The 12,143-nt window shown below is 39.5% G+C and overlaps 1 protein-coding gene across 7 annotated transcripts in view; it reads left to right on the top strand.

Moving 5' to 3' along the window:
- Nucleotides 1–12,143, top strand: part of ZNF217 (zinc finger protein 217) — a 29,285-nt gene that overhangs the window by 10,632 nt on the left and 6,510 nt on the right. For 5 of the 7 annotated variants that reach the window (XM_068911931.1, XM_068911928.1, XM_068911930.1 and 2 more), the window contains exons 2-4: nt 4,911–6,688; nt 8,606–8,731; nt 9,556–11,151. In XM_068911931.1, coding sequence (XP_068768032.1) covers nt 5,290–6,688; nt 8,606–8,731; nt 9,556–11,151 — 3,121 coding nt within the window. In that variant the 5' untranslated portion in view covers nt 4,911–5,289. The remainder of the gene's footprint in view (nt 1–4,910; nt 6,689–8,605; nt 8,732–9,555; nt 11,152–12,143) is intronic. The other 2 variants (XM_068911934.1, XM_068911933.1) reach the window with 1 other exon arrangement.

Here is a 12,143-nt window from a genome sequence, read left to right as displayed (position 1 = left end):
AGTACTTATAAATATAATGGGTATTACTGCAGACCTGTTGTGGCCTTTGGTCAAATACTTCATAAGCAAACATGAATGCGTTGTGAACTACAGGTTGCTGAATGCTCAGGCCCTGGCCTGTTGGAAGGATAAGATTTAATAGAGAGCATCCCTTCAGTGAGAGGAACGTGCCACTTTTGGACAGAAACATTCCAGGAACTGTCAAGAAGTGCTGATGGGGATTGCTGTACCTGTCTTGAGATAAAGGGATGGGGAGGAGGAATCCACCTCTGGATGGGTGGGCCTTGGACTACAGTCAGAGATGGATGTTGCCATTCACAAGTGGTGATAGGCAAGTGTCGGAAGTCTAGATTTTCTGCCGTGCTTTAATGTGAGGAGGGATATGTCATCTTTTGTTTTCAACCTTGAGTAGCAAATTTATAGCTCTTTCTCCTCAGCTATTGGAAGGAAGGGCGTTTGTTCTGTTTTTTCTCCTTCACTCAAAAGATCTCTGGCTGTTGCAAGACTGGTATGTTCTGTTCTGTCCTGTGTGTGTGTCCTCTGGCCTTTTGATTCACTACAAGTGAAAGAATAGTGAAGAAATCCCTAAGTGCTGGATTTTTGTTGAGCTACAAATGGTTCCAGTGCTCTTCAAAGCTGCAGGTTGTCTGCTTTCCCAGTAAGCAATAGTACAGAATTAAGGCAACTCCTGGCAGTTTTGCTGCTGCCTACAGGGTTTTGAATAACAGGAATGTAATTAATCAGCATTTTTGGTTTTCCACTCCAAGGCAGTATAATATCTTCACTAGGAAGAAAGGTTTTGCTCTTAATGGGTAAAATCCTAGTTTGTAGTTTTTAGCGTGTGTTAGCTTGTCTAAACAGTGAGAATGTAAAATCAAGTCCTCCTCCTGTAAGCCATTTATCTAATCAGAGTGAACTATGAAATAACCAAATGCAAAAACAAGACTAGAGTCTTCTAGCTCACCTTCTAACTCTAGTATTATTTTTTCTTGGTGTCAGTTTTAATGTAATTCTGCCTAATTATACATGCACTCTTCAGAAATATCATCTGCAGGTTGTTCTCAAATCTGTATGTCCTGTATACAGTATTGCATCTAAGAACAGTAGTTGTTGACATTGCAAATAGATGTTTCAGATTCTAAAACAAGAATATCTTGCTCTGCTTTGCAATGCTGCCTATAGGACGAGCTGTGGCCAGTTCTTCAAAAGTGTGCAGTGTTTGGAGCCCCCTATTAAGAACGGGAAGTTTCAGCAGCATTCGGCAGCTAGCAGGGTTTGGCCCATGCGTGTGAACTGCTCTGAAGAGTCATGGAAGAAGTCTCTGAAAGACTAACTGTTCAAACCTATTAATACCCAGTAAAATTTGAACCCAAACTTCTGTTAAACTCTTCTCGTGATCCATGTCATAAGGTTATATGCTGTCTACTTAAACCTGTCTTCACGACTGCATATATATATATATATATATATATATATTTCTTTTTTTTTTTTTTTACATAGACAGTTATTTAACCAAGTCCACTTCAGTATATTGAAATAAGATTAGAATGGACCAATTTTCAGGGGTTGCCAGACTAATAACATTTTATTGTTTGAGGTGGATTTACACAAACCAGTGGCCAATCCAGGGCCTTTCCTAGACTTAACTTATACCAGTGCCTTAAATCCTAACAAATCATGAACCATGTGGTTTTATAGTCTTTCAAAGTGTTTGTTTTATCACCATTGTGTGTGGTGTTTCTTGTTACAAGGATCTCTCTTGTACCCTGCTTTGTTCCTGAGTGCTGAAATCTGTGCCCTGTGAAGGATAGGGGATTGAGGGTGGATTTCTACTGTTTCTTCATCTGTGTCTTCTCCACTCTTATTTAATTCTTGTTGCCCTGTCTATTTGTGTATGCTGTAATGTCATGTAGTGAGGAGAGTAGTAGTTGGCTGTTTTTCTGTGTTTGTAGAGACAGTAGCAAGGACTTGATGATGAAACGCAACAATTCAGTATGTGGGACTTGAGGCACTACGTGGTGTTTGACTCTGACTTCATGCCCCGATGTGCCTTTTGTAGGGTGATTCTTATACCCATCACTGCAGAAATGCTTACCTATGTCTCTGAATACACTAAAGTCTGAAGCTAAGTTAAATTTTTTTCTTGCTTGGATATTCACGTGAAGTGTTTAGGAGACTTGCAAAGCTGGTATTCATTTTTAGTTTGCAAATAAATTATTTTCAGGCAGATAGTCACCACTTATGCAGATGAGCTTTGCCACAGCATGTTATCCTGCTGGGTAAAAATACATCTTAAAGCTATAGTAGGAACAGAACAAAACAGCAAGTTAAAACATGTAGTTAAACATGCTAGCCAGCACCCTTTGATATGTTTTTCCTTATGCTTTCCAAAAAGGGGAAAGCTTTTTGAATACTTGAGCTCCAAACTTATGTTGTAGCTGTTCCACCTGCCTATTGGGAGTGAGTAAAAGCTGGAAAGCTAAAACTGAATAGGGAAGACTTTTTTTTTTTAAAAAAAAAAAAAAAAAAGCAGAAGCATAGCATGAAACAGAAGAAATTCAGAAATTGTAGACTGGGACCTGTGTACTACAAAAGATTTTTGAATCATAAAGGAGTCAGAGAGGAAATGTTAATCATGGCTGTGATTAAATTGAAAGCTGGGGTAAAGGACATAGTTATAAAAGAGACTTTGGCTGCATAAGATCCAGATGCTGTTGTCATCAATCTGCCAGCTAGTGGCTTGTTTACTCTTCTTTCCATCCTGTGGGCGCTCTCCATTCTTCATTTTTAACTTGACAAGCGATCAGTCTGTGGCCCAGTCTTTTTTTGGCCAGAAATGATGACTAGGGCTTCTTGGTTTCAGATAGTTGTCTAGATCTGGATTAGAAGCCTGGGCAATGAGGAAATTGTAAGCTCCAAATATACAGGAAAAAATGGAAAACAAACAACAGGCAATAATAATTTTATTCTATTTTGGCATTCTGGTGATTTTCTTAATCCGTCTTTGTTAGGCTCTAGGATTTTGTCTGCATGATGATGAAGGAGCTGCTGACTTTACAAATTAAAACCAAATAGTTCTCTCAGCGTCATGAATGAGTGCAATGTGTGGCTAAAATGTTTAAGATGGTTCTATTTTTTCCTAGCAATGTGCTGTCATGTCTCCATTCCCAGGTGGTTTTCTTGCCTGGGCTTGATTGTTTTGTGGTAGGTAAAGGCTTCCAAGATGGTTGAAGGCATCATATCAAACCCTGGGTCTATAAAATCAGCTTAGTTTCAGCTGATTAAAGGTCCTGCTGTCCTGCAACTGCTGCTAGAGGTGCCTGTTCTGCCAGCAGGTGGGCCCGTGGGAGCTCTGTCCGCTCCTTGGCGAACCTGTTTGGGCCCTTGACCTGTGAAAACAGTTCAAGCACTGGCTAATTTCCACTGAAATGTCTTAAGATTTAATGGCTTAAAACTACCCTTGCTGTGTGAGTAGATCAGGAAGATCAGCTTCTACTGATCAGAAAGGGTCAGAGAAAGTAACCTTCTGGGTGGGCAGCCGGCAGTGCTTTACCTGGCACAACAGCCTAGAGAATGGAAATCTGGCTGTAGCCTGAATTTTTATGGAGTCAATAGTTACTCTTTCTCTGCCTGAAATGAGGCAAAACAATGTGGTTTTTCTCAACCTCTGCCTTAATTTGGAGGGGGGAAAAGAATTTTAAAGCTGCTTTGTTCATACTGTCTTTTGCTATAGAGCATATTGTGTTTTAAGGCATATTAACTCAAGTAATATGAATCACTGGCCAGATGTCTTTTATGAAATAATTTGCAACACTTTGGCATTTGAGTCAAATTTTGAATGCACTCTTTTCATTGGGTATTCACGTGTGTGGGAATGTGCCTCATCTCTGAATGTTTCCTCTTTAATTTATATGGTTATTTATTAGTTTGGTAGACCTTTCAATTATCCAAAGAAGTTGATCAAGCAGAGTCTTAAATTCCACAGTACAGCTGAAAGAGTGGCAGCCATTAATTGCTGCTAATGGCCATTATAATTCTTATAGACTTAAAGTAGAATTGTCTTTAGGTATATCATGAACTTCTAAATCTCATGGAATCTTAAACTTTCAATTTGGAATATAATCAGTTAAACACATTGCTTATTTCCAGTAATTTGAAATTGGAAGCATTTGCTTTGTAAGTGCATTATTTGGCTGCTTGGATGATTTTAAATACTAGAACACCATTCAAGAAACGCTATCAGTGGGCTCTTTCATTGAACATAGTCTAATAGGGCCAGCCCAGTAATGACACAGGTTTTTAAACTGTCTATGTTATTAAAAGCTTTGAATGATGGCGTTAGTGAGTGGTTGTTAATACAGGGATTTGTACTGACACTTACTGCGCACCAGAATTCTGAAAGCCAATTCCATCCAGGCTGTCTAATCTTGAAAAAAATTGACTTTTGCTCGAAGGTCATTAAAGAGCAAACAAGCAAAGTTTTACTGCGTCTCTGCTGTGGTGTTTTCACAGGTCTGAGGCAAGGTCGCTTTGGCTTGTTGCATTCACTGCTTGTGAATTCAGTTGGTATATGCATTGAAATAGGGATTCAACAACTTTGTGTAACTGGGTAAGAATAGGTTTAGAACAGACAATAGATAAAGTGTTGCTTTTATGTAGCAATCTTAATACAGGAATCCAGGTAGTGAAATACAGGCGTGTTCAAGGCTACACTGTTTATTTCAGCTGTGGTAGGTAAAAAAGGGACTAGCGTGTCTCCCAGCTGTCCCTCACTGCCTATTAAAAGCATACCTTGTATGTTTGAGGGAGTATTTGGTAGTTCTCTGGCCCTAATGTTTTCATTATTTGGGAGATAATACTTTCCTTTTCTTTTGAAATGTCTTACTGACGCTATTTTCTCTCTTCTCCAGGAGCTGGAGTTCTTTGTGGCACTGAACTGCTCGAGTGTATTTTGCCTAATACAACTATTTGAAATATTTGTACAAAAAAATAAGCGCAACTGACTGTTTCTACAGGCTTGAAAAATCAGAAGAGATAGTTCAAGAAACCTCAGTCCATCACTGAGAGAACCAGTGGATACACTTTCAGTGATGTGTGAACAAAGAAAGATGAAAAAATAAGTTATTTGTTTGTGGAAAAACCTTTTCCTGGCAGAGGTCTTTTAGCTTAGCAGCCTTGCAAGCACACGTTGGAGAATTTTACAAAGTGTCCTTATAGTGATCAGTGAGCATCCCCAAAGAACTGAAACCTTACGTTATAACACATAATAGGGAACAGAACGTAGGAAAAATGCCAACTCAGCCTCTCCTGGCATACATGGATGGACCGGATGGAATAGCCAGTACTGTTGGTGCACAGATGGAGAACAATGATGCCTCAATGACAATAAAAGGAACAAATACTATTTCTTACAAAAGCTTACAAGAAAAGTTTTTAATGCAAGCTGAGGGGTGCATGCCTCTGGACTGCATGTTTTGTGATGAGTCTTTTAAACATCCGGAAGAACTTGGTAAGCATGTTTTAACACAACATAGGCCCACCCTTTGTGAACCAGCTGTCCTGCGTGTTGAAGCAGAGTATCTCAGTCGTCTAGATAAATGTCAAGTAAGAACAAATTTGCCTTTACCAAACAATGAAAAGGACAGTGAAGAACTTAGTTGTGAGGTTTGTGGACAAACATTTGATGAGGCTTTTGATGTTGAGGCACACATGAAAAAGCATAAAGACTCTTTCACATATTGGTGTAATGTATGTGGAAGAAGATTTAAAGAGCCGTGGTTCCTCAAAAATCACATGAGAACACATACTGGGAAGCCTGGTTCTAGAAACAAGCTCCAACAAGGTTCTGAAAGCCCCATAACAATAAATGAAGTGGTGCAGGAGCATGTAACTGAAAACGTAACATCACCTTACAAAATTTGTATGGTTTGTGGTTTCCTATTTCTCAATAAAGAGACTTTAATTGAGCACAGTAAAGTGCACACCAAAGAATCAGTACCCAATGGTGAAAGCCCCCAAGTGACTGGTGAGTCTAATCAAGAAGAAACTTCTCAAAGAGAAGAATTCCTGCGATTCTTGAACTTGAGACCAAACTTGGTTCCAGAAAATGACAAATCACAAAAACCTGTGAAATGGATAGCTGAACTAGATCCATTCAACACATATCAAGCATGGCAGCTGGCTACCAAAGGTAAAGTTGCTGTTGGCCATGGCCAAATTAAAGAACCAGGACAAGAAGGAAGTACAGACAATGATGATTCATCTTCTGATAAGGAGGAACTTGGTGAAATTTGGAATGCAAATAAAGGTAGCCAGACTGAAACTACAGGGAAGTCAAAAGTAAATAAGAACAGCAGCTATACAGGGAATGGTAACTTATCCCAAGACAAATTGAAACATCCTGGTGGTGAAGTGCCTTCTATGGAGATGGATTCTAAATTGTCGCAAAACAAAGAAAAACCAACACACTGTTCAGAGTGTGGTAAAGCCTTCAGAACATACCACCAGCTAGTCCTTCATTCCAGGGTGCACAAGAGAGACAGGCGGACTGATGGAGAGACTTCAGCTGCTTCTAGGACATGCTGTGCCGATATAATCGTAAGCTTGGATGAAAATGGAGCAGTAGAACGAATGGAAGGAGGCTCTGAGGATGGATCAGAAGATGGGCTTCCAGAAACGCTTAATTTAGGTGAGGAGCTTTTTGAGTGTGTGTTCGAATAGCAGTTACTGTAGTATTCATACTACTTTCTTCAGCTGAAGAAAGTGTCTTGCATAGCCGTTCTTGTCCAGCGCACATTCTTAGAAATAGTACTTCTGAAGTCACTGCATTTTTCATACTTTTTCTGCATCTTGTAAGGAAGGGCAGAAAATGTCCCGTGCTTGATACCAGCAGGTGTTAGGATCCTGAGAAGTAAAGAACAACTCAACTCTTCTCTGTGCAACTGCATGTTGCGTATTTCTTTTGAATGGTGTGTAACTTCAAGGCCTAAATGTCAGAGCCGGTGACTTGGTAAATTAGTTGCATAAAGACATGCATGCAGGCTATTAATATGTGGACGTGGTATGTGTAAAAGAGGTATGTAACCCCTCTTCCTTGTAGGGAGTATTAACAGTTCTCTTTGCCAGAGTGGATCTATGTGCGTTATGCAGGATTAATTCTGAATCTCGCTGTGTCTCAGAAAAACATGTAATGTTGACCCTAAATGCTTCCTCAGTTGGAAAACAAGTTGTAAGTCTGGGGACCCAACAAAACAGCAAAAAGTTCTAGCTAGTCCAGCACTTGTGTTTGAGACATGCTTTGGGTCTGCATTTAAAGAACAGGCACTTGCATAATCTCAAGAAAAGACATAACGTACAGAATGTCCTGGCACACACGACTGACGTTTCCATTTCTGGTAATGTGCAGCCCTTTATTTTGCCTGCAATAACAAAGGAATAAAATTATTACCTAAGGCGAGCTTGCTTGTTTTGTTTCTCAGTGTCTTATCTTAAGCTACAACAGCTTTTATTGGGAGATGCTGAGTCATGCTTATCGAGACCATATTATCTGTTCGTTTAAAACAGTTATGGCTTGTCTTAGCTGTAGCTTAGCCATCCTTAGCATTTGCAGAGTAGAAGCTTTCCAACACACGAGCTTCTGAGAACTGTTTTAAGCCATCTATTTGACTAATTTCTTAGTATTTAACTAATATCTTAGGCAAGCAAAACTTCTTCCTCCCTCCCTTCTCCCACTGTAGCTTTCCGGTCAGCTTGGACTTGGATGTTTTACTTAAGCTTTGGTGATGCTTTTTCAATTCAATCTGCCGAAGAAATCATGTTGATTTGAATAGTGTTTTGTATATAAACTTTCTCCCCTTTCTTGTTAGACATTATGCTGTGCTTGCCACCCTCTAGTGGTAACTATTGCTGCTTACACTTGCATGAAGCCAATTTTTAAACTGTGAATTTGTTCCTTGAAAATGTTTCACAGAACTAGCAAAACCAGTCACTCCCTACTGCCACGTTTGCCAAAACTTCAGCATTTAACGCTTCTAGTGAAAGAAGATTACTGATTAAAGCTAAAGATGTTGTTCTGCGGGCACTACGGTCCTTTGACGAGCATAAAAGTAAAATGAAGGCCACCTTGAAATTACTTCCTCCCCACCTTCTTTCCCCTCTGTGTTTTGCTGCCGTGCTCAGAGCACGTTTGCAGTCTGATTCATCACACTGTCCAATTCGAGCATTCCTTTTAAGATAAGAGTATAGTTTATAATGTGTATGAATTTTTGAGATAGACCATTCTCCACTGGGTTCCTGTGGGCCATTAAAGATAATGTAAAACTAGGCTTCAAAGAACAAAGAAATTTACATCTTGTTTGTTCTCTGGAGCTTCTTTGTTACAGTCGCTGAGTAGTGTTACTCGACACAGATGGAAGTCTTCTAACTCTTTTGCTCTCTGCTGCATGCGGCAGTGCAGAACAAAGACACAGACCTGTAGAAGGAGTTGACCGGCATCCATCACTCTGCTTTTTCCTAATAATGACACCTAAGATAGTTGCTTATAATTTTAAATGGGACTCCAAATTTGCATTTGCTCTTCATAATATAGCTATATTTTCTCCCCAAGATAAAAATGAAGATGGTTTGGAAAGAGCAAAAGTTAAAAACCTTGGAGCCTCCAGAGAGTGCAGCTATTGTGGAAAGTATTTTCGCTCAAATTATTACCTCAATATTCATCTCAGAACTCATACAGGTAAATGGGCTTCAATTTTGCGGGAGGGGAAAGGTCTGCTGAATCCAGTTGGATGGAACGTTTGGTTTTGTTTAAGAAAAAAGAAGTTGCCTTCAAAATTACTGAAATTAAGAATAAAGTTTTCTCTGTTGCTGAAGCAGTTGTAATTGCAATTTCTCAAAAGGAATTCATTATTTACATAAATGTAAATCTTTTCAAATAGGGCTAATTATGTTGTACTGTTAACAGCATTTACTGTGTTTTGAAACTTCAATTATTTTTGCTTTAAGCAGTCGAGCAAAAAGACTTTAAAACTAATTCCCAAGTATTAAGTTGATTGCCTGCCAGTTGCTGCTACCTGGGAAAAAGCTGTGTCTGTTTTTCAGTTCAACTTTTGTTTTCCATATCCAGGCAAATGCTTTCTACTTCTGTTAACGTATGTCCCTGTTTCTTTTGAAACAGCTCTATTTATAGATGAACTGTAACATTTGTGTTGTTGAATAGCATACTTGTGGTATGATCAAGGGCTACAAATTGTTGGAGTTGACCCACAGCTATACTTCTTGCTTATCTCTGCCAAACATATTGTCAGCTACCATCTCCATGCATAGGGAACATGTGGAAAATATCTTCATCATAACCAGAAGATGTCACTGTAGTTAGCAAAAGTAGTAAGATGGCGTTCTTTAAATGATTTTGGGAATTGTTAGTATGTGGAAGGGGAAAGAGGAGAAATCCGTTTTGTTGTTTTTAAAGTCTAGATTATTCCCTTGTTGTCTTTAACTGTATTCAAGACTTCAAATCCAATTGTATCAAACTTATTCACTGATAAAACTGTGTTTCAGGTGAAAAACCGTACAAATGTGAATTCTGTGAGTATGCAGCAGCACAGAAAACTTCACTGAGGTATCATTTAGAGAGGCATCACAAGGACAAGCAAGCTGATAGTGCAGCAGACGTGAAAAATGACAGCAAAGTTTCGTTACAGAGTCAGGAGACGGGGCTCTTGCTGGCTGCTGATGGTGCTCAAGAAACCAAAAATTTGAAGAGGCTTTTTGATGGTGCCAAAGATGCTGAGGGCTGCCCACCTGCAAAGCAGCAAAAGGAAATGGTGTCCTTGAATAACGCAATAGGCAGCACAGTCCTGTTCAGAATGAAAGATGATTCTAGGGAATCGAACAAAGGTTCAGTTTGTAACAGTTCAAATCAAATACACGAGAACGTGTCCACTTCTTACCTGGAAAAACTAAAGGCTGAGAAGGAACCAAAGGAAGCTCAGCCCACTGATCCTCATAAGAGAGAGAGAGAGGCTTCTGTGGCGTCAGAGGGAGATGACGTCCAGTATGTTTGTGCTTTAAAGGATGGAAAAAGTGTGAATAATGTGCGAGAGTGCACAGAGAACTACAAACACAAACATATGGTGGACTCTCAAGAAAAGCCCTTGAACTTATCTGTTGGGACTTCACAAGAATGTTCAGTGGTTTCAACTGCTAGAGGCCTGCTAGCACCCACCACCTGTCCGTTTTGTACTTACCGAACATTTTACCCAGAAGTCCTAATGATACACCAGAGGCTGATGCACAAATACAATCCTGACACCGTTAACAAAAACGGCTACAGAAACAAGGCTCTAGCTAAAGCCAGACGCACTGGATGCCCTCCAGCTCTGCTTGGTAAAGATGTGCTTCCTCTGTCTTTTAATCCTAATAAAAATAAGGCTTCCCCATCTACACAACAAAAACTATTGCAAACAGGGAAAGCTAAACAGTGTCACCCTCCGCAGAACAAAGTCCCTCTCTTTTCAGTGACTGACTCAAACAGCACAGCCCCAAGTAACCTCAAGTTTCATAAACAGCAAAGTAATGTTGGAGCTCAGGCAAATAACTATAGGCAACCTCAGCAAGAAATGCACTCCAGTTCCAGTGCATCTCCAGTATTGGACAGAGTAAAAAGACCTGAATCTAAAGTAAAAGCTCTAAGTGTCCCAGTGTCTCAGTCCGGTGTAGTCGGCAGCAGTATGAATGGGGCTCTCGACTCTCACCTAAATGAATCTGCCTGGTCTTGTCATCGAGGAAGAGACTATCTTTGTAGTAAATCTGTGGGCAATGTAAATCTAGAATATGGTGAAACATCTTCTAAAAGAATGAAACCTAATCTGTTAGCTATTGAACATATTGACTCTGCAATGGCTAATTACAGAAGATGCGAAATGAGCAGATTTCGTGTTGCAAACAGATATGCAAATCTGCTACCTCAGGAATGTTCTCGCACCAAACCTTCGTCCTCTGGTTTGCCAACCAAACAAGGGCTTCTGAATTCAGATGATGTTGATCCTCCTAATGTATTGACTGTTCTCAAACCTTATGAGCCATATAGCTCTGGATCACTTTACAGTTCTTGTGGATCTAGCAATGGCCAAGTAACCAGCTCTACAGTAGAAGGTACTGTATTTCCTTCCTAGATAAATGTTTTATTACATTACAAAGGAAGGTGAATGGAATACATTTAAGTGGATACCCACCCTGAGACCACAGAGAGCATAAGGTTGTTCTCAATGTTTCTAGTTCAGTCAATTTAAATATAAAATCCAGTTTCAGCCAACCCCTAGTTTGGGGAACTAAGCATGTAAGCTCTACATTTTGGAAGAGGGATATGAAGTTCCTCTAAAGCTTTTGTTCTCCTGGGTCTCTGATATCAAACGTGTATTGTTAGCTCATCAAAGCAACCCAGACAGGCTGATTATCTAGGGTGCAGACTGAGCCTTTCTGCTAGTTAACGAGGAAATCTTGGAGCATCTGGAATATTAATAGAAATTCTTTCAAATAGCCCTCACCGTCAAATGTTCTGTGCAACTGCTTATTTGCAGTTGAATGTACGCATGTAAGTGTAGCATGTACGCTACAGGATGTATTAAAAATCATAGAACTATAATCTACATCTTGCTCCTCTGTTCTTTAGTAGGTTTTTCTAATGTTTAATTTTTAGTAGGAACAGAATACTCTGTTAAATCAAGACAACGCATTTCTGCTATTCTAACTATGATGTTTCATTGCACTAAATAGCAATACTTTACTGTGGAAAATCCTTGAACTAGCAGAGGTAAATGTTTCATAATGTCTTTTGAAAACTTTGGTACTTTCATGAGAGGCATGCTTTTCTGTATTTCATTCTTAATCAGCGTTTTCAAGACTTAGTAGGAGGCAGAGTTTAAAAGGTGCCAGGTGATATTTAAGCAGTAGTTTAACTAATTGTATAAGATAGTTACCATTTTCAGCTGAGGTCAGTATGGGCTCAGTCTTAAATATAGGACATTGAATCTTTAAATGGAGATCCTCTTAAAGTGAATAGTGCGCGTGTGTGCTCTGTAATCTTAAAGTGTCAGCTAAAGTTTTAAACTCTGTGTATAACCCCATTCCCTGGAAGTAGTAACATC

This window comes from Struthio camelus, chromosome 18 (genome assembly GCF_040807025.1).
Source record: "Struthio camelus isolate bStrCam1 chromosome 18, bStrCam1.hap1, whole genome shotgun sequence".
In the NCBI taxonomy this organism is placed as follows: domain Eukaryota; kingdom Metazoa; phylum Chordata; class Aves; order Struthioniformes; family Struthionidae; genus Struthio; species Struthio camelus.
The sequence above is the reverse complement of the archived record's forward strand: the minus strand, read 5'-3'. Positions and strand labels throughout refer to the sequence as shown.